The sequence below is a fragment of the Thamnophis sirtalis genome, unplaced genomic scaffold, assembly GCF_051295495.1.
Source record: "Thamnophis sirtalis isolate CommonGarterSnake01/CBP01778 unplaced genomic scaffold, rThaSir2_p1.2 scaffold_2, whole genome shotgun sequence".
Lineage (NCBI taxonomy): Eukaryota > Metazoa > Chordata > Lepidosauria > Squamata > Natricidae > Thamnophis > Thamnophis sirtalis.
Genome location: NW_028261382.1, coordinates 55,936,868 through 55,964,221, shown reverse-complemented (window position 1 = coordinate 55,964,221; position 27,354 = coordinate 55,936,868). Strand labels below are relative to the sequence as shown.

The 27,354-nt window shown below is 44.2% G+C and overlaps 1 protein-coding gene across 1 annotated transcript in view; it reads left to right on the top strand.

Annotated features, from left to right (window-relative positions):
* The first annotated feature begins 833 nt into the window (after positions 1-833).
* RASAL1 (RAS protein activator like 1) overlaps positions 834-27,354 on the top strand; it is a 61,961-nt gene continuing 35,440 nt past the window's right edge. Inside the window, 9 exon segments of the mRNA XM_087705651.1 lie at positions 834-964; positions 1,122-1,246; positions 15,764-15,820; positions 18,505-18,567; positions 18,569-18,616; positions 20,109-20,169; position 22,026; positions 23,295-23,424; positions 26,647-26,728. Coding sequence (XP_087561777.1) covers positions 1,182-1,246; positions 15,764-15,820; positions 18,505-18,567; positions 18,569-18,616; positions 20,109-20,169; position 22,026; positions 23,295-23,424; positions 26,647-26,728 — 507 coding nt within the window. The 5' untranslated portion in view covers positions 834-964; positions 1,122-1,181.

The following is a 27,354-nucleotide window of genomic DNA, read 5'->3' as shown; positions in this document are numbered from 1 at the left end:
TCTGAGCTTGCTTGTTTTCTTGCAGACGCTTCATTACCCTATTACGTAACATCCTCAGTGCTAGAAGGGAGTGAGGTTTGTGGAGAGGAGGAGGATCAGGAGCAGGAGGACAACTGTGGGGTCCTTAATGGTTCCTGAAATTGGTTGCTTTCTTGCAGACGTTTCTCTACCCAACTAGGTAACATCCTCAGTGCTAGAAGGGAGTGGGATTTGAGGACGACGATGACTGTGGGGGCATTAATGTTTTCTGAAAGTGGTTTGTTTTCTTGCAGATGTTTCTCTACCCAACTAGGTAACATCATCAGTGCTAGATGGGAGCAGAGGGGAGGAGGACTGTGGGGTCCTTGGTGCTCTCTGAGCTTGGTGGTTTTCTTGCAGACGTTTCATTACCCAACTAAGTAACACCCTCAGTGCTAGAAGGGAGTGAGGTTTGTGGAGAGGAGGGAGAAGAGGAGGAGGAGGAGGAGGAGGAGAAGAAAAGAGGAGGAGGAGGAGGAGGAGGAGGAGAAGAAGAAGAAGAAGAGAGAAGAAAGAGAACGAAGGAGGAGGAGAAGGAGATAAAGAGGAGAAAGAAGGAGGAAAGAAAGGAGAGGAAAAAGAGGAGGAGAAAGAGGAGGAGGAGGACTGTGGGCTCCTTGGTGCTCTCTGAGCTTGCTTGTTTTCTTGCAGATGTTCAATTCCCCTAACTAGATAACCCCATCAGGGCTAGAAGGGAGTGGGATTTGTGGAGAGGAGGAGGAAGAGGAGGAGGAGGAGGAGGCTGGACTGGGCGGGCTCTCGTAGCTGAGCTGCCCAGCGCTCCTCTCCTTCCCACTCTTCCAAGCGAAGAACGGCCAGCGACTCCCCGTTTTGTTTCGCTTTTTGCTACCAGGAGGCGAACCGGCCACCCCTCCGCCTCGCCTGGGCAACCTGTAGCCTCGCAGCCGGCCGGCGCGAGGCAGGCAGAGCGAGCGCCAGCTGGCAGGTAGGCGCTGAAGCCGGCGGAGCTCGACAGCTGGCCGGACCGGTTCCTCTGCTTGCTTCCCTGGAAGAGAGGGGGTGGGTGGTTGGAGGACGTCCCGGCTTGCAAGATTTGCAAGAAAGCGCCCTCCCCGTCCAGGCTTTTTTCCCCCCTTCCCCAGCCTTCTCCGGGGTCGCCGCGGGGAATCTGCAACCTGTCGCCCGCCCTCACCTGCCGCGGCATGGCCAGGAACACGGCGCTGCACTTCCGCGTGGTGGAGGGACGCGAACTGCCGGCGAAGGACGTGTGAGTGGTTGGCACCCGGGACCCCTACACCCACCCCCGCCCCGCGCGCCTTTGCCCATCCTTAGCAGCCAGGTTTTTTGGGGGGGGGAGCGTAAAAGGGAACAGACGGGGCAGGGGCGAGTCAAAGAGCTGGAGCCGCCTCCGGTCGGTCGGGCGGGCAGGATCCCAAATTGGGGAGGGGGCGCGCAGAATGGATGGGAGTTAGGTGGCTCCGTTAGACGGAGCGGCTGGGTTTTCCTGCGCGCTTCGGGGGGGGGGGGGGGAGAATGGTGTCTTTTGAAAAGAAGAGGGCTCAGCCGCCTTTGCAGAAGGAAGCTCTTCCTTCCTTCCTTCCTTCCTTCCTTCCTTCCTTCCTTCCTTCCTTCCTTCCTTCCTTCTTTCTTTCTTTCTTTCTTTCTTTCTCTCTTCCTTTCCTTCCTTCCTTCCTTCTTTCTCTTCCTTTCCTTCCTTCCTTCTTTCTTTCTTTCTTTCTTTCTCTCTTCCTTTCCTTCCTTCCTTCCTTCCTTCCTTCTTTCTTTCTTTCTTTCTTTCTTTCTTTCTCTCTTCCTTTCCTTCCTTCCTTCCTTCCTCTGCCACGGATTTCTTGTCCTCCCCCTCCAAGATTTTTTTTATTAAAAAAAAAAAACAGATTAAAAGACCTCCCCAGATTAAGAAATCAGGAGGAAATCTAGCATCGGCTTTTCAGATTAATCCGTTTTTTTAAAAAAAAGGCATCTGCACCAGTTCACCTGTAGAAAACTGAGGCTTTTGAACCAACCCTCTTGGTCCCAGGACCTTCTGGCTGGTATCTTTTTTCTCCCGCAGTCCAAGCTGCCTTTCCTTCTGTTGAAATCAAAAGTTTCTTTAAGTCTTTGAGGGGGGCGGGTGTCAAAACTCATCCGGTTTCTCTTTTGAAGCGAGCGTTTAGGCATCCCAAGGATGGTTCTGTGTCCCAGCTCATCTGGAAAGGTAGCAGCCTAAGAGAGTTGGCCAGTTGAAAAGGTTAGGTTTCCATTTCTTCTTCTTGCAGCATCTGGACCACACCTACCGTAGATGATTAGAATAGAATAGAATAGAATAGAATAGAGTAGAGTAGAGTAGAGTAGAGTAGAGTAGAATATTAGAAGAATAGCATAGAATATTGGAAGAATAGAATATAAGTAGAATATTGGAAGGAAGAACAGAATAGAATAGAATATTGGAATGAAGAATAGAATAGAATAGAATATTGGAATGAAGAATAGAATAGAATAGAATAGAATATTGGAATGAAGAATAGAATAGAATAGAATATTGGAATGAAGAATAGAATAGAATATTGGAATGAAGAATAGAATAGAATATTGGAATGAAGAATAGAATAGAATAGAATATTGGAATAAAGAATAGAATAGATTAGACTAGATTAGAATAGAATAGAACAGAACAGAACAGAATAGAACAGGAACGAAGAAAAGGAATCGAGTGGAGTGGAGTGGAGTAGAGTAGAGTAGAGTAGAGTAGAATAGAGTAGAGAGCAGAGCAGAGCAGAGCAGAGCAGAGCAGAGCAGAACAGAACAGAACAGAACAGAACAGAACAGAACAGAACAGAATTCATTATTGGCCAAGTGTGATTGGACACACAAGGGATTTCTCTTTGGTGCAGATGCTCTCAGTGTACATAAAAGGACAAGATGCATTCGTCAAGAATCATAAGGTACAACAGATAGGGTACAAATAAGCAACCAGGAAACCATCAATATCAATATAAATCGTAAGGATACAAGCAGCAGAGATACAGCCCTGCAGTCATCAGTGGGAGGAGATGGGTGATAGGAACGATGAGAAGACTAATAGTAATAATAATGCAGACTTAGTCAATAGTTTGACAGTGGTGAGGGAATTAGTTGTTTAGCAGAGTGATGGCGTTTGGGGAAGAACTATCCTTGTGTCTAGTTGTCTTGGTGTGCAGTGCTCTATATAGCATCATTTTGAGGATAGGAGTTGAGCCAGAGCTTGTCCTTCAGTAAAGAGAATGGTAATTTTGAGAGAGACTGACCTTGATGGAGGCTGGTAAACACCTCTATCTTTAATCTAATCCTGGTTTTAAAAAACATGTGGAGCTCTTCATTTCTTTGAAATGACTAAATGACTGCGTGTTCCCAGGTGCGGGAGAGTCGGCTTGCTTGGAAACAGCGAGAGTCATTTCCAAGTAGAGAGGGTGACTCTTCAGGCCAAGAGTAGGAGGCCCTCCCCCCTCCTCAAAAGTTTCCTTCATCTCTGGCGCAGTTTGCTCGGAGACTGCGTAACTCATTCTCCTTTTGCTTCCATAAGTAGAGACGAAGGAGGCTACCTAGGTTAGAAATTGGACTTGCTCTTAGCACAGGATTCTGGAAAACTCAGGAAGGAAGGCAGGAAGGAAAGAGAGAGAGAGAGAGAGAGAGAGAGAGAGAGAGAGAGAGAGAGAGAGAGAGAGGAAGGAAGGACAGTTAGGAAAGGAAAGGAAAAGAGAGAAAGAAACAAAAGAGAGAGAGAGAAAGAGAAAGAAAGAGGGGAAAAAAGAAAGAAAAAGAAAGGAGAGAAAGCGAGGAAAAGAGAGAGAAAGTGAGAGGAAAGGATAAAGGAAAGAAAAGGAGAGAAGGAAAGAAAAAAGAAAGGGGGAAAGAGAGAGAGGGGAAGAAAAAAGAAAGAGAGGAAAAAAGAGAGAAAGAATGAGGAAAGAAGGATAAAGGAAAGGAAAGGAGAAAGAAAGAAGAGAGAGAGAGAGCGAAAGAGAGGACGAAAGAAAAAAGAAAGAATGAGAGGAAATGAGAGAAAGGGAGAGGAGAGGATAAAGGAAAGGAGAGAAAGAAAGAAAAAAGAAAAAGAGGGAGAAAGAGAGAGGGGGAAGAAAAAAGAAGAGAGGAAAAGAAAGAGAAAGAGAGAAAAAGAAGGATAAAGGAAAGGAGAGAAAGAAAGAAAGAGAGGGAGAAAGAGAGAGAAAGATAGAAAGAAAGAAAAAAGAAAGAAAGAGGAAAAGAGAGAGAAAGAGGAAAGAAGGATAAAGGAAAGGAAAGGAGAGAAAGAAAGAAAGAAAGAAAAGAGAAAGAAAGAAAGGAAAAGAGAGAAAGAGAGGAAAGAAGGATAAAGGAAAGGAAACCAGAGAAAGAAAGAAGAGAGAGGGAGGGAGAGCGAAAGAGAGGAAGAAAGAAAAAAGAAAGAATGAGAGGAAAAGAGAGAGAAAGAGAGAGGAAAGAAGGATAGAGGAAAGGAAAGGAGAGAAAGAAAGAAAGAAAGAAAGAAAAGAGAGAGGGAGAAAGAAAGAGGAAGATAGAAAGGAAGAAAAAAGAAAGAATGAGAGGAAAAGAGAGAGAAAAAGAGAGGAAAGAAGGATAAAGGAAAGGAGAAAAGGAAAGAAAATCACAGTGATCAAATTCACACAACACACTTATCTTAGCTAGCCGGGGTTTGTTTCCTGGGAACTAATGTTGGGCCAACTCAGCCTGGTTTGGTTACTTTACAATTGCTTGAAAACCCACTTCGGAGACATACTAGTTTGGTAACCAGGTTGTGCGAATCCAGCCCTGGGTAGTGTGTGGAAGAGAAAATGGAAGACAAGGGCATATAGATAATCCTCAACATATAACAGTTCATTTAGTGACCATTTGAAGTGACAACGGCACTGAAGAAATGTAACTTATGACCGTTTCCCCCCACAACACTCGAAGCATCCCTCTGGTGACATGATCAGAATTCGGACGCTTGGCAACTGACTCATATTAACGACGGTTTCAGGGTCCCAGGGTCATGTCTTTGCGACCTTCTGACCAGCCAGAAAGTGGGGAAGCCAGATCCCTGTTACTAACTTCACAAAGGCAGTGATTCACTTAACAACGGTGGCCAATAAGGTTGCACAATGGGGCAAAACTCGCTTACCAAGAGAAACGTTCGGGTCACTTGAGGTCGTAAGTCAAGAACTGCCTTTACTTCTTTTAAAACAAGGGTCGGCAACCTTAAACTCTCAAAGAGTCGCAAACGTCCTAACCGGAAGCCCCCTGTTCAATTCTGGAGCCGACCGGAAGTCCGGTTCCCCCACCATAGAGTCTCCTCCTAGTGCGGCATCCTTTTTCCTCTCCTGACTGGAATTCCGGTTGCCCCACCATAGAGTCTCCTCCTAGCGCGGCATCCTTTTTCCTCTCCTGACTGGAATTCCGGTTGCCCCACCATAGAGTCTCCTCCTAGCGCGGCATCCTTTTTCCTCTCCTGACTGGAATTCCGGTTCCCCCACCATAGAGTCTCCTCCTAGCGTCGGATCCTATTTCCTCTCCTGACTGGAATTCCAGTTCCCCCATCATAGAGTCTCCTCCTAGCGTGGCATCCTATTTCCTCTATCAACTGGAATTCCGGTTCCCCCACCATAGAGTCTCCTCCAAGCGCGGCATCCTTTTTCCTCTCCCGACTGGAATTCCGGTTCCCCCACCATAGAGTCTCCTCCTAGTGCGGCGTCCTTTTTCCTCTCCCTGTCCTAAGCGAAAGCCCTATCAACTGTGGAGCCGATCGGCGGCAGGGAGCTGCAGCAGAGGGAGGAAAGAGCCACATGCGGCTCCAGAGCCGCAGGTTGCCTGCCCCGTCTTCTAGACCATGGGAAATGTTCCAACTCTGTTATTCGGCATGTATGTTGGGCGGTTCCACTTTGAACCGGGCTGAGGTTTTAACGAGACAAAACTTTTCTCTCCCACCCCCACGTAAAGCTTAACGAAAGAAGAACGCAAGAGCTCGCATATTTTTTTAATAGGAAAAGGGCAAATCCGTTCTATTCACGCTCACCTGCAGTTCAGGCTCCGTTGCAAAAGTCAGTGAGAACTAGCAGCATTGGGGAGCCCCATTACAGTTAATTATTCTTCGAAATAACTGAATAGGGAATTAGCCACTGAAGCAAAGCCAATGGCTTGAGGGAGTCATGTACCCAATCCTCTAATTGCAAAGAAGGCACCGAAGACGGGATTAAGAGCACCAGGTCGATGCCAATATTTGAAAGGCTCTTTTCAAAGTGACCTTCTGTGTCCCTGACTCGCCACATCATCATTCAAGGAAATTGTGTCAAGAGGAAAATTCCCCAGCGAGCCTGCGGAACTGATTGCCACTGGCAGTTAAGACAGCTGGCGGTGGAAATCCTTTTTTAAAAAAATCCACCATCGGCGTCCCATTTGCAATGTGCATCTGAATCCTGATTTATCGTTGGCAAGCTAGCATGCAATGCAACTCGCAGTGGTGCTGCGGTGGCCACGATCAGGAGGCTGTGAGTTTGATCCTTGGTAGAGGCTGATATTTCACACAATCAGAATGTATCTGCGGGGGGGGGGGGACCTCTGCATTGGTGATAAGAAAGGCATCCGGCCAGTAAACATTCTGCTCTATTTGGTTGCCCAGTCTCCAACTCGCAAGGGATTATGGGTTATGGGGTCATTAAAAGAAGATGATCGTAATGCAATCTGGCTAATGCCCTGTTTTTTTTACCTCTTCTGTTAATCCAAGAACTTCAGGCAGGTGGTACAAAAATCTGACTCTGAATCCTGGCTTGATAAACCTGGATGGGGCACTCAATTCTAGATGGAAATTTCTGGTTTGCTTGTGAAGCAACAACTCTGTATTTTTATTTTATTTTATTATTTTTATTATTTTTATTTTTATTTTTATTTTTATTTTTATTTTTTATTTTATTTTATTATTTTATTTTATTATTTTATTTTATTTTATTTTATTATTTTATTAATTATTTTATTATTTTATTAATTTATTATTTTATTTTTTATTTTTTTATTTTTTATTATTTTATTATTTTATTATTTTATTTTTTTATTTTTTTATTTTTTTATTATTATTTTATTATATTATTATTTTATTATTATTTTATTATTATTTTATTATTATTTTATTATTATTTTATTATTTTATTATTTTATTATTTTATTATTTTATTATTTTATTATTTTATTATTTTATTATTTTATTATTTTATTATTTTATTATTTTATTATTTTATTATTTTATTATTTTATTATTTTATTATTTTATTATTTTATTATTTTATTATTTTATTATTTTATTATTTTATTATTTTATTATTTTATTATTATTTTATTATTATTTTATTATTTTATTATTTTATTATTTATTTTATTATTATTTTATTATTTTATTATTTATTTTATTATTATTTTATTATTTTATATTTTATTTTATTTTAATTTCCCTGGAAAGATTTATTAGCACAGGTGACATTGCTCAACCTACGACACCAATTGAAACTAGAATTTCTGTTGCCAAGAGAGTTGTTAAGCGAGACATGCCCAATTTTTAAAAAAATTTAATCCTTGTCGTTAAGTGTGTCGTGGCAGTTGTTAAGGGAGTGACAGTCATTAAGCATATCTGGCTTCCCCCCATTGATTTCGCTTGTAAGAAGCCAGCTTGGAAAGTTTTCCAATGACCTGGGGATCCCTTAACCATCGTAAATCCATACTGGTTGGGATTTTGATCCCATCACCTTGGGGAATGCCACAACGGTCATAAGTGTGAGGAATTTATTCAATGCCGTTGTAACTTCAAATGGTTGTTGAACAAATGATTGCAAATCAAGGATGCTCTCTGATGATTGTTAGGCATTGCATAAAAGTAAAGGTTCCTCTCGCACATATGTGCTAGTCGTTCCCGACTCTAGAGGGCGGTGCTCATCTCCGTCCCAAAGCCAAAGAGCCAGCGCTGTCCGAAGACATCTCCATGGTCATGTGGCCAGCATGACTCAACGCCGAAGGCACACGGAACGCTGTTCCCTTCCCACCAAAGGTGGTGCCTATTTTTCTACTTGCATTTTTTACGTGCTTTCGAACTGCTCGGTTGGCAGAAGCTGGGACAAGTCACAGGAGCTCCCTCCGTTAGGCGGAGCTAGGGATTCGAACCACCCAACTGCCGACCTTTCTGATCGACAAGCTCAGCGCCTTAGCCCCTGAGCCACCACGGCCCTTTTAGCTATGTGTCATTAAATTGCAGAATTCCCTTAGCACTGCAGTAAACGCCACTTATTTGTGCTAATTAGCACGAATGGCTAGGAATGGATTAGTGTTTCATTGAGCCACGGTTTGTTCAATCGGGGTTTAAACCAAGTACAATTGACCAATCCCCCTATTTGTTAAGCTAGACATAAGTTAAATAGTGTTTGCAGGAAATATGTACTTCTTCCTGGTACTTTCTCAATGCACACCCCCAGGCTGTTTCCCACACCTGACATTTTGGAAAGGATTATTATAAAAATTTGAAGCAGGAAGCCAACCTGTTGCAAAATACCAATTCTGAACGTCCTGTTTATTATCAGCAAGGGTTTCGGGCCCACAAAGCTGCTTCATAAAAATATGAATTTTTTTGAAGGTGGGTCAGATGTTCCCATAATTCAATTCCAAGGCTGGTACCCCGATTCTTTCTGATAATTATAACCCCTTTCTCGCAACTCCTCCCTTACTAATCCAGCGTCAGATTCCGGGAAGATTCAATACAGCTCGGAGTTGTCTTGTACCACGAAATCAAAGCAGAACCAATTAATAGGAGAGTCAGAAATGTGTTAGAAGCATGAATACCCATCAGCCACAATACCTCATTTCTGATTTTGTGCAACCAGACCCAAGATGTATAAACATCTATAGAATATAGAATTATAGAGCTGGAAGGGAGCTTTGAGGTCTTCTAGTCCAACCCTCTCCTAAAGGCAGGCAACTATATACCATTCTGTTCAAATGGTTGTGCATCCACAACTTCTGGAAGGCAAGTCATTCCATTGAGTAACTGCTTCAGGGTTCCAGATAGCATCCAAAATTAAATCAGAGTCCTAGGCAAAGGATTGCTCAAAGTTCCAATTTATTAAGAGAGACATGTTGGCACATCTGGGAAAACCCGAATCTGAAAGCTTCCCGGTTTTGCCCACCCAGTTGAAAGTTCAAGATCTTGCCCCCCACACCCACAAGTCCATCACATGGTCCAATCTTCCACTGCCACGCTGGCAGTTCCACCCATCCAGTTCCGGTCAGGTGCAGAGGTGCAAAGATAAAGGATGACCTTGGCTTTCTAGAAAGAATGTTGTTATGGCTACATAGTGTCTAACTCCATACAATCCCCCGTCCCATTTCCCCACAATATAGTAGAATAATAGAATAATAGAAAGATCCAAAAGAAAAGACAAACTGTTCTCGCGGTCAGTAAATTTCTCCTTACTCCTTGGCTGAATTTCTCTTTATCAAGCCTGCATTCATTACTCATCCTGCTCTCTGATCCCGGGTAGTTTATTTCTACACACTAGGTTTAAAACAATCACCAACCTTGTACTACAAAGAACCCCACTCCTAATCCTGAATAACGCAGTCCAAAGCTTTAAGCAAATACTAGCTTGATTTTATCAATAACTTCTTAGTCTTTTTATGATCTCTCTGCAAACACAGCCAATATGAATTAATCGTCATCGGACACTGGGAACAAGCAACTCTTGAGTAAACCGTCCTTCCCACAATGCCTCTCTTTGGATGGAATCTTCCAGGCGTTTTGACTCGTATCGCCTGGCCAAGACCACACCTACAAATGAAGCTTTGATTTAGAGAGAGAGAAATATTTATCTCTCTATAATTTATATAGGTACAAATATAGAGCCAAGGTGATACAGTGGCTAGAAGGCAGTATTGCAGGCAAACTCTGCCCACTGTCAGAAGTTCGATCCTGATTGGTTCAAGGTTGACTCAGCCTTCCATCCTTCCGAGGTGGGTAAAATGAGGACCCAGATTGATGGGGGCAATAAACTGACTCTGTAAACCACTTAGAGAGGGCTGTGAAGCCCTGTAAACTGGTATATACTGTAAGTTTAAGTGCTATTGCTTTGTTCTTTTGTTCACAAGGGTGTCCCTTGTGTCATTGCGTCTCCTGCTTTGCTTCTGGGGAGGGAGCCTCCTTGGGGGTCCCCAAACTTCTTTCTTTCTTTCTTTCTTTCTTTCTTTCTTTCTTTCTTTCTTTCTTTCCTTCCATCCTTCCTTCCATCCTTCCTTCCATCCTTCCTTCCTCCTCCCCTCCCCTTCCTTCCTTCCTCCTTCCTTCCTTCCTTCCTTTCTTTCTTTCTTTCTTTCTTTCTTCTTTCTATCCTTCCTTCCTCCTCCCCTTCCCCTTCTTTCTTTCTTTCTTTCTTTCTTTCTTTCTCTTTCCTTTCTTCCTTTCCTTCCTTCCTTCCTTCCTTCCTTCCTTCCTTTCTCTTTCTTTCCCTTTTCTTTCTTTCCCTTTTCTTTCTTTCTTTCTTTCTTTCTTTCTTTCTTTCTTTCTTTCTTTCTTTCTCTTTCTTTCCATCTATCCATTCATGATGATGTAGTAGTTAGAATGCAGTATTGTAGGCTGACTCTGCCGACTGCCAGGGGTTCGATCCTGACCGGCTCAAGGTTGACTCATCCTTCCATCCTTTCGAGGTGGGTAAAATGAGGACCCAGATTGTTGGGGGCAAGAGGCTGACTCTGTAAACCTCTCAGAGAGGGCTGCAAAACACTACGGAGCAGTATATAAGTCTAAGGGCTATTGCAATTTATACAGAATAACAGTTGGAAGGGACCTTCTAGAGGTCTTCTAGTCCAACCTAACCAAGGAAAGACGCAACCTAGAACTAAGGAGAAATTTCCCAGCGGTGAGGACAATGAACCAATGGAACAGCTGGCCTCCAGAAGTTGCGGATGGTCCATCACTGGAGGGAGTGGACAGCTGTTGATCTGAAATGGTATATAGGATCTCCTGCTCGAGCGGGGGGTTGGACTAGAAGACCTCCAAAGTCCCTTCGAACTCTATTATTCCATGTTCTAATAACCTCCTGGTGAAACAGGTCGACCCTCCTTGAGAAACAGCTGTCCAGCCTCTTTTTTTTTAATTAAAAGTTTTAATGTTTTACAATTATATACCTTTCCCCTTCCCTCCCCCCCAATCCCACATCCCCTCCCATCTTCCCCCCCCAACAACCTCCCAGAGCAAATACAGAGTATAAACATTTAGCAATCATACACTAAAATAAACTAACTAACTTTGGCATCGTCCCTTGTACTTTAAATCCCCTTTTGTAAAGCTAACTTTAGATAAGTTGTAACATTCCTTGTTCGTTCATTCATTCATTCAAAGCTAACTGAAATTTCTTAGTCCCATATTTGTTTTGAACATAATCAATCCATCTTCTCCATTCCAGCTTGTATTTCTCATCTGAATGGTCCTTGAGGTATGCTGATATTTTAGCCATCTCTGCTAGGTTTGTGACTTTTAACGTCCATTCTTGAATGACAGGCAATTCTTCCTTCTTCCAGTACTGCGCCACCAACAATCTTGCTGCCGTTGTTAAATTCAGAATCAAGTTAGTCTCTATAACTGTACAGTCTGCAATTATACCTAACAAGAATAACTGAGGAGTAAACTTTATCCTCTTTTTAAGAATATTTTGAATAATCCACCATATTTTTTATCCAAAATGCTTTGACTTTTTTACAAGTCCACCATATATGATAATACGTAGCATCAGCACAATCACATCTCTAGCATTTAGGTTGTAAGTTTGGATACATACAAGCTAATTTTTTAGGATCTAAGTGCCATCTATAAAACATCTTGTAGAAATTATCTCTCAAGTTTTGGGCCTGCGTAAATTTTTACATTTCTTACCCAAATCTTTTCCCATGTTTCCATCATTATTGGTTCCTCAAAAGTTTGTGCCCATTTTATCGTACAATCTTTAACTAGCTCTGTTTCAGAATCTAATTCTATCAATATATTATATAACCTCTGTCCAGCCTCTTCTTGAAAACCTCCAGTGATGGTGCAACCGCCATTTCCGTAGGCAAGTCAGTCCATTATTCTGACTGATAAGAAAGCTCTCCTTAATTCTAGGTTGGATCTTTCTTTGGTAAGCTTCCATCACTGATTCACTGAGAAAAGGGAGAATGACAAAAGCGCGCCCAACTAAACCGCGGTGACAAAACCGCGAATTCTAAAGCACGCCGACGAATGAGCACTGAAGCGCGGCGACAGAAGCGCGCTGTAACCCTAACCCTAACCCTAACCCTAACCCTAACCCTACCCTAACCCTAATCCTACCCTAACCCTAACCCTAACCCTAACCCTAACCCTACCCTAACCCTAACCCTAACCCTAACCCTAACCCTAACCCTACCCTAATCCTACCCTAACCCTAACCCTACCCTAACCCTAACCCTACCCTAACCCTAACCCTAACCCTAACCCTAACCCTAACCCTAACCCTACCCTAATCCTACCCTAACCCTAATCCTACCCTAACCCTAACCCTAACCCTAACCCTAACCCTAACCCTACCCTAACCCTACCCTAACCCTAACCCTACCCTAACCCTAACCCTACCCTAACCCTAACCCTAACCCTAACCCTAACCCTACCCTAACCCTAACCCTAACCCTAACCCTAACCCTAACCCTACCCTAACCCTAATCCTACCCTAACCCTAACCCTAACCCTAACCCTAACCCTACCCTAACCCTAACCCTACCCTAACCCTACCCTAACCCTACCCTAACCCTAATCCTACCCTAACCCTAACCCTAACCCTAACCCTAACCCTAACCCTACCCTAATCCTACCCTAACCCTAATCCTACCCTAACCTAACCCTAATCCTACCCTAACCCTAACCCTAACCCTAACCCTAACCCTAACCCTAACCCTAACCCTAACCCTAACCCTAACCCTAACCCTAACCCTAACCCTAACCCTAACCCTAACCCTACCCTAACCCTAACCCTACCCTAACCCTACCCTAACCCTAACCCTAACCCTACCCTAACCCTACCCTAACCCTAACCCTACCCTAACCCTAATCCTACCCTAACCCTAACCCTAACCCTAACCCTACCCTAATCCTACCCTAACCCTAATCCTACCCTAACCCTAATCCTACCCTAACCCTAACCCTAACCCTAACCCTAACCCTAACCCTAACCCTAACCCTAACCCTAACCCTAACCCTACCCTAACCCTAACCCTACCCTAACCCTACCCTACCCCTAACCCTAACCCTAACCCTAACCCTAACCCTAACCCTAAACCCTAAACCTAACCCTTACCTTTACTTAAATCGCGCTTCTGTCACCGCGCTGTTGTCGCCACATTGATGACGTCGCATTGATGACGTCGCGGTTTTAGTGTCGCGGTTTTGTCGGCATGCTTTTGTCGTGCGCACATTTCTCGGGTCACATCCATCGCTTACTTCTTGCCCTGCTCTCTGGTGCTTTGGAGAATAGGTTGACCCCCCTCCTCTATGAGACAGATACTCCGATATTGGCTTGCCCCATAAAGCCACAAAGGAAAAGACTTTCTACCACTTTCCACCTCTGTGGTTTGCCTCGCTTGTTGTCAATGGCTTTTGGTCATCAGCGGTTCAATGGGACCCACCTCTCCTTCCGTTTAAGTGGCCCCAGGATCTAAAGAACCAGATCCATTCCAAGAGAAGGGGGAAACCTTCTCTATCCTTTTTTTTCAGCATCACAACACAGGCTTGTCTCTGACGCCTGCACACACACAGACTTACAACCCGACGTGGGTCCACTCACCGTTTCCATGGATTTAGCAAAGGATGCTTTTGTGCGGTGCTCATGCTGGAAAAACTCAACCCAGGAGGCCCAAAGTGATTTTTATATATAGATATATAATTAAAAGGAACACAACAACAACAACAACCTACTAGGGCAACATCGCAGCTCTGCTGTAGATTCAGGGATGCGTAGCCAAGAATTCCCACTGCACCTCTCCTCTCTGGAAGTGGCCCACTCTTAGCCTCCGGAGGAAAATTAAATGCCCTCTACCAATGTGGAAGGACTGTTCTATTTAAACAAAGATGATGAGGGGACTGGAGGCTAAAACATAGGAAGAACGGTTGCAGGAACTGGGGATGTCTAGTTTGATGAAGAGAAGGACCAGGGGAGACAGGATAGCAGTCTTCCAACATCTCAGGGGCTGCCCCAAAGAAGAGGGAGTCAAGCTATTCTCCAAGGCACCTGAAATCAAGGAGAGAAGCAACCTAGAACTAAGGGGAAATTTCCTGACAGTGAGAACAATTAACCAGGGGAACAACTTGCCTCCAGAAGTTGTGAATGTTTCAACACTGGAAGTCTTTAAGAAGATGTTGGATGACCATTTGTCTGAAGTGGTGTAGGTTTTCCTGCCTAGACAGGGGGTTGGACTAGAAAACCTCCAAGGTCTCTTCCAATGCGTATTCTATTCTATTCCTATTCCTATTCCTATTCCTATTCCATTCCATTCCTATTCCTATTCTACATTCTATTCTATTCTATTCTATTCTATTCTATTCTGTTCTGTTCTATCCCATTCCTATTTCTATTTCTATTGCTATTCTATTCTTATTCTTATTCTTATTCTTATTCCTATTCCTATTCCATTCCATTCCTATTCCTATTCCTATTACTATTCCTATTCCTATTCCTATTCCTATTCCTATTCTACATTCTATTCTATTCTATTCTGTTCTGTTCTATTCGGTTCTATCCTATTCCTATTCCTATTCCTATTCCTATTCCTATTCTATTCTATTTATTCTACTCTATTCTATTCTATTCTTATTTCTATTCTATTCTATTCTATTCTGTTCCATTCCATTCAATTCCTATTCCTATTCTACATTCTATTCTATTCTGTTCTATCCCATTCCTATTCCTATTCCCATTCCCATTCCTATTCCTATTCTATTTTATTCTACTCTATTCTATTCTATTCTTATTTTTATTCCTATTCTATTCTATTCTATTCCATTCCATTCCATTCCTATTCCTATTCTACATTCTATTCTATTCTGTTCTACCCCATTCCTATTCCTATTCCTATTCCTATTCCTATTCCTATTCCTATTCCTATTCCTATTCTATTCTATTCTATTCAAACAGACTTGCAAAGGCAGATGGAACGACTGTGGCAAAAGGCGGCAAAGATAGCACCCATAGTGATAGTTGCCCTGGGTGCAAACCAAAACATCTGGAGCAGCCTTTGAACCTCATGGGCATTGACAAAATCCCCCTCGGTCAATTGCAAAAGGCAGCTTTACAGAGGGTCCTTGACTTAACTATCACAAATTTCTGTTGCTAAGTGAAACATTTGTTACGTTTTGCCCATTTTACGAATATATTTATGATGGCCGAACTGTCCTGGGTGTGTGTGTGTGTGTGTGTGTGTCACGTGATTTCCCCTTTGGTGACCTTCTGACAAGCCAAGTCAACGGGGGAGGGGAGCTGGACTCACTTAATGACCGTGTGGCTCACTGCACAATGGCAGGGATTCCCTTAACCACCGTGGGGAAGTGAGGTTCGTAAAATGGTCGCAAAACTCACCGAACAAGGGAACTGTGGTGCTCAGCTGCAGTCGCAAGTCGAGGATTCCTTCCAACCAGGTTTGGGAAGTTGCTCTGGGTGGAGGAAGTTTGCTTTTGAACTTGTCGATGTGCTTGTAAATTGGCCTCGAACACTCACCCGTGGTGCTGTTTTGTTCCCTCCAGGTCTGGCACAAGCGATCCCTATTGTATCATCAAGGTAGACAATGAAATCGTGGCCAGGTAAGTGCCAGGCAAGGTGTGGCGATTTGGCAGCCACTCCGCTCTTCCCTTCTCAGCCGGAAATGTTCAGCGGGCACCGAAGAGCATGAAATGGGATTTGTGTGTTGCTGTCGGAAGAATGTGTGCGTGTCAAGGACTTAAAGGAAGGAGGAAAAAAACCCCTATTATTTCTCTTCGAAAACAACATTTCCGCAAAAGTCGAGACTTAGTAAAAACCGGCGTTAGTCCAAGAAAAGGATCAGGAGGGGCTGCGGTGTCCCCAGAAGACACAATGCCACGATTGTATGAATGGCGGTGGGGGTCATAAGATTGAACAGATGGATAGAAGGAAATATTTATTGCTCAGGGTTGAACGGGGGAGACCAGCTCTCTGAGCTGGGTGGCTTTCTTGTAGACGTTTCATTGCCCAATTAGGTAACATCATCAGGTTGTAGAAGGAAGAGGGGTTTGTGGAGAGGAGGAGGAGGAGGAAGAGGACTTGTGGGGTCGTTGGTGCCCTCCGAATTTGGTTGTTTTGTTGTAGACATTTCATTGCTCAATTAGGTTACATCATCAGTGCTAGAGGGGATTGGGGTTTGTGGAGAGGAGGATGAGGATGAAGATAGATAGATAGATAGATAGATAGATAGATAGATAGATAGATAGATAGATAGATGATGGATGGATGGATGGATGGATGGATGGATGGATGGATGGATGGATGGATGGATTGATGGATAGATAGAGAGATAGATGATAGATAGATGATAGATAGATATTGATAGATGATAGATAGATTGATAGGTTGATAGATTGATAGGTTGATAGATTGATAGATTGATAGATTGATAGATTGATAGATTGATAGATTGATAGATTGATAGATTGATAGATTGATAGATTGATAGATTGATAGATTGATAGATTGATAGATTGATAGATTGATAGATTGATAGATTGTTGGATAGATTGATAGATTGTTGGATAGATTGATAGATTGATAGATGGTTGGATAGATAGATGGTTGGATAGATAGATAGATGGATGGATGGATGGATGGATGGGTGGGTGGGTGGGTGGGTGGGTGGGTGGATAGATGAATAGACAGACAGACAGACAGACACAGAAAGGCACATATAGATGTATGTTTGTATATATGTATTTGTGTATTTGTGTGTGTCTGTGTGTGTGTGTCTCTGTGTTATAAATATATATATTTATTTATTTAAAGTCACAAGCCCTAGTATGCCCCAATTATGGGAGGAAGCTAATATTTTACTGTTGCCTTTGTTACATTTGTCTCCCTTTATTTATTTATCAGCACAAATACTACACAAATTATATATATATATATATATATTATATATATATATATATATATATATATATATATATATATATATATATATATATATATATATATACACACCAACTATTATATATGTTTATGTGTGTATGTATACATATACACATATATACACAGAGTATATAAACATGTGTGCATGATAGCAGTGTGTACTGTATGTGTGTGCATGTGAGAGAGAGAATAATCCATGTTCCTAATTATTAGAAAACAGTTCTAGAAAACATGGTTTTTAACCTTGAATTGAAGACAGGAAATGTCATTTAAAAGCTGTGGTCAGCCTCCCCCTTACATTTGTTTTAACATTCTGTTTCAAGAAAGGTTTTTGAAAGGCAACATAACAAAGGTGTTAGATAGATTGGCTGATTTCTCCCTAAAAAACACAAAGCCATCCTCTGTGCAAAACTGTTAGAAAAAGCTTATTTTGCACCCACATTTTCACGCCTGGCTGGGCCGAAGATTTGCTATTTCTCTATTGTTTCCCACCTGTCCGTAACGATTTCTCCAGAATTGAGAAAGGAAAACACTGCAGCTGTTCAAAGCGTGATCCTCTCAAAAGGGCACAGAAAGGATTTTTTAAAAAGATGTATATAGAATACAGCTCGTCTGTCTGGAAGCCGCACTGCACATCGGACTTTAATAGAATCGAGCGAGTCCAGAGATATTTCACGAGAAGAGTCCTCCACTCCTCCGCTCGCAACAGAATCCCTGATGCCACCAGGCTTCAAATTTTGGGCTTCGGCAACTTAGAATTACGCCGACACAAAATTGTCTACTACAATATCCTCCCTTGTCAATGACTACTTCAGCTTCAACCACAACAATATGTGAGGACACAATAGATACAAACTCAAGGTCAACCGCTCCAAACTCGATTGCAGAAAATACGACTTCAGCCACAGAGTGGTCAACGCCGGGAATGCTCTACCTGACTCTGTGGTTTCTTCCCCAAACCCCCAAAAATTTAACCTTAGGCTGTCTCAGCGTGGACCCCACCCCATTCCTAAGAGGTCTGTAAGCGTCGTGCATAAGTGCACCAGCGTGCCTATCATCCCTGTCCTAATGTTCCCCTTTATTCGTATCCATTTCCTCTGTTCATATTTATGTTTATACTTATACCTGTTGTATAATACGTGCTTGACGAAGTAAATAAATGGCATTCTTCTCCCAGGGAGAAGACCTTGAAGACTTCCTGGGTTCTCGCCCAAGCCCTCCCCCTCCCGTCCAGTCCCTCCCCCTCCCCGTCCCTCAGGGTTCATGGCAGACTGGCATCGGAGTGGCCCCTTCTGACACTTTAAGCAAGTCAAAGAGACTTTCTCCTTTCCTTTCTTCTGTCCTTCAGGACTGCCACGGTTTGGAAGAATCTCAACCCTTTCTGGGGGAAGAATATACCTTGCACCTTCCCATGGGTTCCACAACCTCTCTTTCTATGTCTTGGATGAAGACACCATTGGGTGAGCAAGATGCAAAAAAAAAAGAAAGAAAGAAAAAAGAAAGAAAGAAAGAAAGAAAGAGAGAGAGGGGGGGATAATCGAAGGAAGGAAGGAAGAGGGAGGGAAGGAAGGGAGTAGGGAGAAAGGAAGGAAGAAAAGGAAGAAAGAAAGGGGGGAGGGAGGGAAGGGAGAAGTCAGGTCAAAGCCTTTATTGTCATTGTACATCATGTATACAATGAAATTGGTGAAGGAAGGAAGGAAGGAAAAAAGGAAGAGGGGAAGAAAGGAAGAAAGAGGGAGAAAGGGAAGAGAGTGGGGAGAAAGGAATGAAGGAATGAAGGAGGGAAGAAAGAAAGGGAGGGAGGGAGCAGAGGAAGGAAGGAAGAAGGAGGGAGGGAAAGAAGGGAGTGAGGAGAAAGGAAGGAAGGAAGGAAGAAAAGAAAGAGAGAGAGAGGGAGGGGAAGGGAGATCAAGTCAAAGCCTTTATTGTCATTGTACATCATGTATACAACGAAATTGGTGAAGGAAGGAAGGAAGAAAGGAAGGAAGGAAGGAAGAGGGAGGGAGGGAGGAAAGAAGGGAGTGGGGAGAAAGGAAGGAAGGAAGAAAGAAAGGGGGAGGGAGGGAGGGAGGGAAGGGAGATCAAGTCAAAGCCTTGATTATCATTGTACATCATGTATACAACAAAATTGGTTAAGGAGGGAAGGGAGGGAGGAAGGAAGGAAGGAGGGAAGGAAGGAAGGAGGGAAGGAGGGAAGGGGAGAGGGGGAGAAAGGAGGAAGGAAGAGGGAGGGGAGAAGTCAAGTCAAAGCCTTGATTGTCATTGTACATCATGTATACAACAAAATTGGTGAAGGAAGGAAAGAAGGAAGGAAGGAAGGAAGAGGGAGGGAGGGAAGGGAGTGGGGAGAAAGGAAGGAAGAAAGAAAGGGGGAGGGAGGGAAGGGAGATCAAGTCAAAGCCTTGATTGTCATTGTACATCATGTATACAACAAAATTGGTGAAGGAAGGAAGGAGGGAGGGAGGGAGGGAAGGAAGGAAGGAAGGAAGGAAGGAAGGGGGAGAGAGGGGGGAGAAAGGGAGGAAGGAAGAGGGAGGGAGAAGTCAAGTCAAAGCCTTGATTGTCATTGTACATCATGTATACAACAAAATTGGGGAAGGAAGGAAGGAAGGAAGGAAGGAAGGAAGGAAGGAAGGAAGGAAGGAAGGAAGGAAGGAAGAAAGAAAGAAAGAAAGACAGAAAAACCTTGAATTGGACATGAATGCAAATGGAGAGCCAGGGCAGTTCTCAGAGGAGCAGTGTAACAGGGATTCCCTTAGGGGCTTCCAAGAAAGCTGCATTCTGCTCTAGCTGAGGCTTCCAGAGACTCTTCAAGGGTGGCCCCACATAGACCCTGAAGTGCAGAGTTACTTGTGGAACGAAGGAAGGGAGCAAAGGTATTGTTTTATTTATGTTCCTTCCCGGGTCAAACGTCGTGATCGCCGGTCTCTCTTTTGGCTTCCTTCTCTCCAGACATGACGACGTCATTGGCAAAATCTCCCTGAGCAAAGACGAGATTTCGTCACAGCCAAGGGTAAGTTACTACTGGGAGTTACTACTACTAAAGCAGGGGTGTTGAACACAAGGCCCGGGGCCCAGATCCGGCCCACGGAGTGGCCCTAGAAACAGAGAAGGACTGGCCTGCGGGGCCTCTGCCAGGGAAAATGGAGCTCAAGAGGGCCCTCCAGGGGTGAAATGCTCTGAAATCTGCTACCGGTTCGCTTTGCGCACATGCGCACCACAGGCGCTACTGCGCAGCACTGAAAAAGGCGGATTAAGAAGCCTTTTCTGAGTCTGCAAAGGTAAGTAGAACAGCGAGGGGGGGGAAACAGCTGTGCCACACGATTTAGATTCGCTAGGAAGCAGGATTTCCTGCTTTCTAACAAATATAAATAGTGCGGCTCAGCTGATTGTCGCAGAGCTGATCGTTGAAACTACCAGTTTGCACGAACCGATAGCATTTTTTACTACCGTTTCGGGCGATCCGGTAGCATTTTTTACCATTGGTTCCGGCAATCCGGTAGCATTTTTTACTACAATTTCGGGCGATCCAGTAGCATTTTTACCATTGGTTCGAGAGATCCGGTAGCATTTTTTACCATTGGTTCAGGAGATCAAGTAGCATTTTTTACCATTGGTTTGGGAGATCCGGTAGCATTTTTTACTACCATTTCGGGCGATCCAGTAGCATTTTTACCATTGGTTCGAGAGATCCGGTAACATTTTTTACTACCATTTCGGGCGATCCAGTAGCATTTTTTACCATTGGTTCAGGAGATCAAGTAGCATTTTTTACCATTGGTTCGAGAGATCCGGTAGCATTTTTTACCATTGGTTCAGGAGATCAAGTAGCATTTTTTACCATTGGTTCGAGAGATCCGGTAGCATTTTTTTACCATTGGTTCAAGAGATCAAGTAGCATTTTTTACCATTGGTTCGAGAGATCCGGTAGCATTTTTACCATTGGTTCGAGAGATCCGGTAGCATTTTTTACCATTGGTTCAGGAGATCAAGTAGCATTTTTTACCATTGGTTCGAGAGATCCGGTAGCATTTTTTACCATTGGTTCAGGAGATCAAGTAGCATTTTTTACCATTGGTTCGAGAGATCCGGTAGCATTTTTTACCATTGGTTCAAGAGATCAAGTAGCATTTTTTACCATTGGTTCGAGAGATCCGGTAGCATTTTTTACCATTGGTTCGAGAGATCCGGTAGCATTTTTTACCATTGGTTCAGGAGATCAAGTAGCATTTTTACCATTGGTTCGAGAGATCCGGTAGCATTTTTTACCATTGGTTCAGGAGATCCAGTAGCATTTTTTTACCATTGGTTCCAGAGATCTGGTAGCGTTTTTTACTACCATTTTGGGCGATCCAGTAGCATTTTTTTACCATTGGTTTGGGAGATCCGGTAGCACTTTTTACTTTTGTTTTGGGCAATCCAGTAGCATTTTTTACCATTGGTTCACGAGATGCAGTAGCATTTTTTTTACTGCTGATTGAGGTGAACCAGTCCGAACAGGTAACATTTCACCCCTGGGCCCCTCCTGAGCTCAGTTTTCGTTGCAGGAGGCCGTCACAGCCGAAAACGGAGCTCGGGAGCCTGTTTTTGCTGGCAGAGTTCTTGGGTCATCGCAGGCGCCCCCAACATGAGTGACATCGAGCTGGCCACGCCCACCCTGGCTATACACATTCCCACCCCACCCCCAGAGGTCAAACACAACCTTGATGAGGCCCTGCATGAAATCAAGTTTGACACCCCTGTACTATAGGACGCTGTCCTTGGTGACATCACTCACAGACTAAGACTTAGAGCAACTTCATTGTCACTTTGAATGTACACTAATTGGCATACATTTAAATGAAATTTCATTGCATGCTGCTCTCAAAGGGTCTCCACCTCCACTGCGTAATGTTAATTATGTCTCAAATATTAATGCAAAAGTTTGCAATATGAACGCAATGTCAGGGGGTTTCGATTCAATTGTATAGAAAGGGGAAGGATGCGTGTTTTTGTTTTATTTTTGTATGCATAAGGTACACAGAAGATGGCATTTAATTTCATTGTATGAGGTGGAATGACAATAAAGTACATTAGCTAACTAACCTGAGGCTCTTGAATCACCTTGCAATGTTAAGCAGGGTTTGCGCTGCTGAGATAGGGGCAACGGTGAGATTCAGCCAGTTTGGATTAGTTCAGGCGAACCGGTAGCTCCGAATATCAGCTGGGAGTGAACCAGTTTGCTCTGACTTAAGTTTAAGTTTAAGTTTTATTTTATTTATATGCCGCCCTATTCCCTAAAAGGGACTCAGGGCGGCGAACAACTTAAACGGGAAGGGGGAAACATACAAGTACAAAATACACATATTAAAATGACCAACAACCACACCTGTCGAGAGGGGAGGGAGCTCATCAACCCCAGGCCTGCCGACACAGCCAGGTTTTAACGGCTTTCCGGAAGGCCTGGAGAGAGGTGAGGGTCCGAATCTCCGCGGGGAGTTCGTTCCAAAGGGCCGGAGCTGCAACAGAGAAGGCCCTCCCCCGGGTCGTAGCCAGATGGCATTGGCTGGTGGATGGAACCCGGAGGAGGCCGGCCCTGTGCGATCTAATGGGTCTTTGGGAGGTAATTGGCAGCAGGCGGTCTCTCAACTTTGAAGTTGGCCCGCCTGCCTGCCCCTGCGCTGCACCTATATTTCCTGTTCTGAAGCCCAGCTGATCCGCGCGGCAGAGTGCATCGCTGCGCCTCAGCTGTTTTCCTTGCCAGCAGTAATGCGGAAGGTGAGTTTCCTGTCAGCTGCGCATAGGCGCGCAGTGCAGGTGTGAACCGTGTGCTCAGCGAACGGGTTGTTCAACTGGTAGGATCCCACCCCTGGATAGGGGCTGTGGGAGAAGAGCAGACAGAGCTGGAGGCGGAGTTAAGCAGGTTACCAGCTTAGAGTCATTATATGGCCGCAAATGGTTTGAACGCAACACCTCCTGATTTCCCGTTGACCCTTATCCGGCGCAAATTTAGTTGCCCAAATTCTTGTGGTTTGAATGAATCTTCTTTTTCTGCTCTTGGAAAGCCCCTTGACATTAAGTGGCATAGTGGCAAATGATCAGAGCACCGCCGATGAGATGAAAGAGATGCTAGGTGGCCCTGATTTCTCTCCGTGGCAGGAATCGATAGCTGGATCAACCTGAGCCCCGTGGACCCCAACGAGGAAGTGCAGGGGGAAATCTCGCTGGCGCTGCAGGTGGTGGAGGAAGCCCATCAACGGCTGCTTTGCTGCCACGTCCTTGAAGCCAGGTAAAGTAAGAGGAGGGAGGCAGAGCTGCAGGTGGAATTGGGGAGCTGGTTGTGTTTCCTTGGGAGTAAGAGGTGTTGACCACTCTGTTGCTGAAGTCGTATTTTCCGCAGTCAAGTTTGGAGTGGTTTACCTTGAGTTTGTATCTATTGCTTGCCTGTGTATTATTATTATTATTTTTGGAATATACTTTTTATTTTCCCTTTTCATAACATACAATCACATGTATACTCTTACATAGCCAATATCCTATTGTATTAAGTAGTAATTACATCAGTTCCTCTTGTCATCAACGCCCAGAAAGATAAAAACCCATTATTGGCCTTTCTGCTCTCCATACACCTCTTTCTTCTACCTCTCTCCTACCTCCTTTCTTCCCTCCATCATCCTTTTCTACTCTACTTCCCCTTCCTTTCTCCTTCTCCTCTCTCTAACATACAATCACATGTATACTCTTACATAGCCAATATCCTATTGCAGTGTTTCTCAACCTTGGCTACTTGAAGATGTCTGGACTTCAACTCCCAGAATTCCCCAGCCAGCGAATGCTGGCTGGGGAATTCTGGGAGTTGAAGTCCAGACATCTTCAAGTAGCCAAGGTTGAGAAACACTGTCCTATTGTATTAAGTAGTAATTACATCAGTTCCTCTTGTCATCAACGCCCAGAAAGATAAAAACCCATTATTGGCTCTTCTGCTCTCCATACACCTCTTTCTACTACCTCTCTCCTACCTCCTTTCTTCCCTCCAACATCCTTCCCTACTCTACTTCCCCTTCCTTTCTCCTTCTCCTCTGTCTACATTCCACTCCTCCTCATCCTCCTCATCTTCCCCCCCTTACCCTCTCTCCTATCCCTCTCTTCCCATCTTTCTTCTCTCCTCTGTTTCCCACTCTTCCTCTCATTGGTGTATTTCCGCTTCTGAGCAAACTCCATTCTAAGTTGATGGTATTTATGCTTCCATATCAATATACTTAACCTATCCTAGTTTTTAAATAAATAAGAGAAGACAGTATACATGTGCAATCATATTACGTTAAAATCTAATACCCCCCGCCAAGCCTAATATACATCCCTCCCTCCCACCCTCCCCCCCAACCCCCCCCCCCCAGCCTTGCATCAATGCCCGTGTATTATTGTGGTTGAAGCTGAAGTACTTGTTGACAGGTAGGATGTTGTAGCAAACAATTTTGCGTACTACCCTTAGGTTATTCTAACCTTCTTTCTCCTCTCCCTCCCTCCCTCTTTGGTGGCCTTGTCTGGATTGTCTTCACTGATCCTCTTGGAGACCAGTTTCGAAATTCTCTGGGCCCCCAACGAGAACCTACCTGAGCAGAACAATCTGCCAGAACTTCTTTTCAAGTTGAGACCAGCGAACGAGGGGGTGTGAGGTTTGCTAAAATGCCACCCCCAATCCGTGAAAATGCAGAAGGTGCTGTCGTAGAAAAGTGTTGAGGTTGCTGAAAGGGAGTGTGATTCTTATTTTATTTTTTGAAAAGAAAAAAAAAACCCTCTCCGTCTCCCTTTAGAAAGTGAGATAATTAACAGTTTATGAATATGGTCTTTTTTTTAAAAAAAAGCTGTGAACATTTTTGGCAGTGCGAGAGGTGGGAGAGGGAATGGAAAGTTAATTGCACGTCCCTTTGGTTTGATGGAACTTCTGATGGAGATTAAACCTAGTTTTTCCACCAATAACTTGCAATCATTGACCTCATGTTTTTTTCCCACGTTCAAAATGATGTGCAACTTTCTTACATCATAGCTGCTTCTTCTTCTTCTTCTTCTCCTTCTTCTCCTTCTTCTTCTTCTTCTCCTCCTCCTCCTCCCTCCTCCTCCTCCTCCTCTTCTTCTTCCTCTTCCTCTTCCTCTTCTCCTCCTCCTCCTCTTCCTCCTCCTCTTCCTCTTCCTCTTCCTCTTCCTCTCCTCCTCCTCCTCCTCCTCCTCCTCTTCTTCTTCTTCTCCTCCTCCTCCTCTTCCTCCTCCTCTTCTTCCTCTTCCTCTTCCTCTCCTCCTCCTCCTCCTCCTCCTCCTCCTCCTCCTCCTCCTCTTCCTCTTCTTCTTCTTCTTCTTCTTCTCCTCCTCCTCCTCTTCCTCCTCCTCCTCCTCCTCTTCTTCTTCTTCTCCTCGTCCTCCTCGTCCTCCTCTTCCTCCTCCTCCTCCTCATCATCCTCCTCCTCTTCTTCTTCTCCTCCTCTTCCTCCTCCTCCTCTTCTTCTTCTTCTTCTTTTCCTCCTCCTCCTCTTCCTCCTCCTCCTCCTCTTCTTCTTCTTCTTCTACTACTACTACTACTACTTCCTCTTCCTCTTCCTCTTCCTCTTCTTCTTCTTCTTCTTTGCTGCTGTATCACTTGTTCTTGTCCTCTGAAAGTTTGATCATTTCTGTAACATGCAAACTGTTTTGACCCAGGCTTCCCAAGAGCCTGAAGCCAACTCCTTGTCCCGACAAAAAACCCTTTTATTAATTTACTGTGAATTCTGCTCATTCACATCCAGCGAAGTCTTTCGAGGGAGGATTTACAGTCACAGACCTTATCTGGCTTGGATAGCTGCCAGGCCGAGATCTGCAAAACTTGGCAAGGAGTCTCGGAGAGTCACGAACCAATTAAGCAAACTAATTGTCTCCTGCAAACTCCACTCCCCTTTCGCTCATTTATTTCCTCTGGGAGGGGCCATTCATTGTCCACCTGTGGCCTTACTCCCAAGTTGACCCCTGTCCTTTAGCTTTCCCTTCGTCTGGCAACTCTGTGCATGCACACACTGGGAACAGGCTCCAGCTGTTCATCTGCCTCACTGATGTCTGACTCTGAAGGCAGCTGATAACTGGCATATGGCCCCCTCCCTGCCTCCGACACAGAGCCCTCATCAGAGCCTTCCCCGGACTCCAGGAATGGCCCATCTTCCTCTCCAACCTCCTCACTGTTCAAATCTGCTGCCAGCTCTGTTGGCGGGCCACAACACAAACTGGGAAACAGTGGTTAGCCATTTCCAAACAAGCTCGGATCCATAACCTGTTTGCACATAACTGAGAAAGTTTGTAATGCAGCAGAAAAGTATGGTTTCATTAGGTCTTTGCAGGAATGAATCACAATCAATGATTGTGATTCATTGATGAGTGGCTTATTCTTGTGGGGAGAGGGGGGGAATTATGACTGTGCTGATTTTTTCACTTTCTTGCTTTTGGTCTGCTTTTTCATGCCCTTGATCTGCTCTTGCTTTCCCCCCCTTAGAGATCTAGCACCACGTGATCTCTCAGGAACTTCAGATCCCTTTGCCCGGGTGCTGTTTAATGGGCAGATCCTGGAAACAGCTGTGAGTATCTTTGGATATATACTTTGCAGGCTAGGGCAGGGAGGTTGGGGAGCTTCTGAACGGCAGAGGAATGTACAGGTAATCACAATGGTTGGGAAGAGATCCACTGGCCAAGAGATCCACTGGGCATACAACTCCTTAAAGCTAAAGCTGGTTATATGCCCACAGGTCCATAATACTTCTATATATATAGTGCACTACCGTGAAGTCATTACCATGGCAACTCCACTGCGTTCTACAATAGAAGCCATTTTACGGCAGTACAGTAGAAGCCATTTTAAGGCACAACAGGCTGTATCTTACCAGGACACACACCCCGGGAGGTTTTAGGGTGTCTTACCCCCACGGTATTTGTTTCCAGAGAGTACCAAGTTTGGTTGGAATTGCTCGAGGCGTTCCAGAGTTATGCTGGAACACACACAGACACAGAGGGGGGAGTGGTTGTGTGTGTGTGTGTGTGTGTGTGTGTGTTGCATTTGTACTGATAAATAAATGAAGGGAGACTAGTATAGATCTATTTCAAGCTATTTAGCTCTAATCAGCTAGCCGTACCCTTGCTGGGATTCGAACTTGGGTTGTTTTTACATATTAGGCAGTTGTATTAACCTCTAAGCCACAAGCTCTCC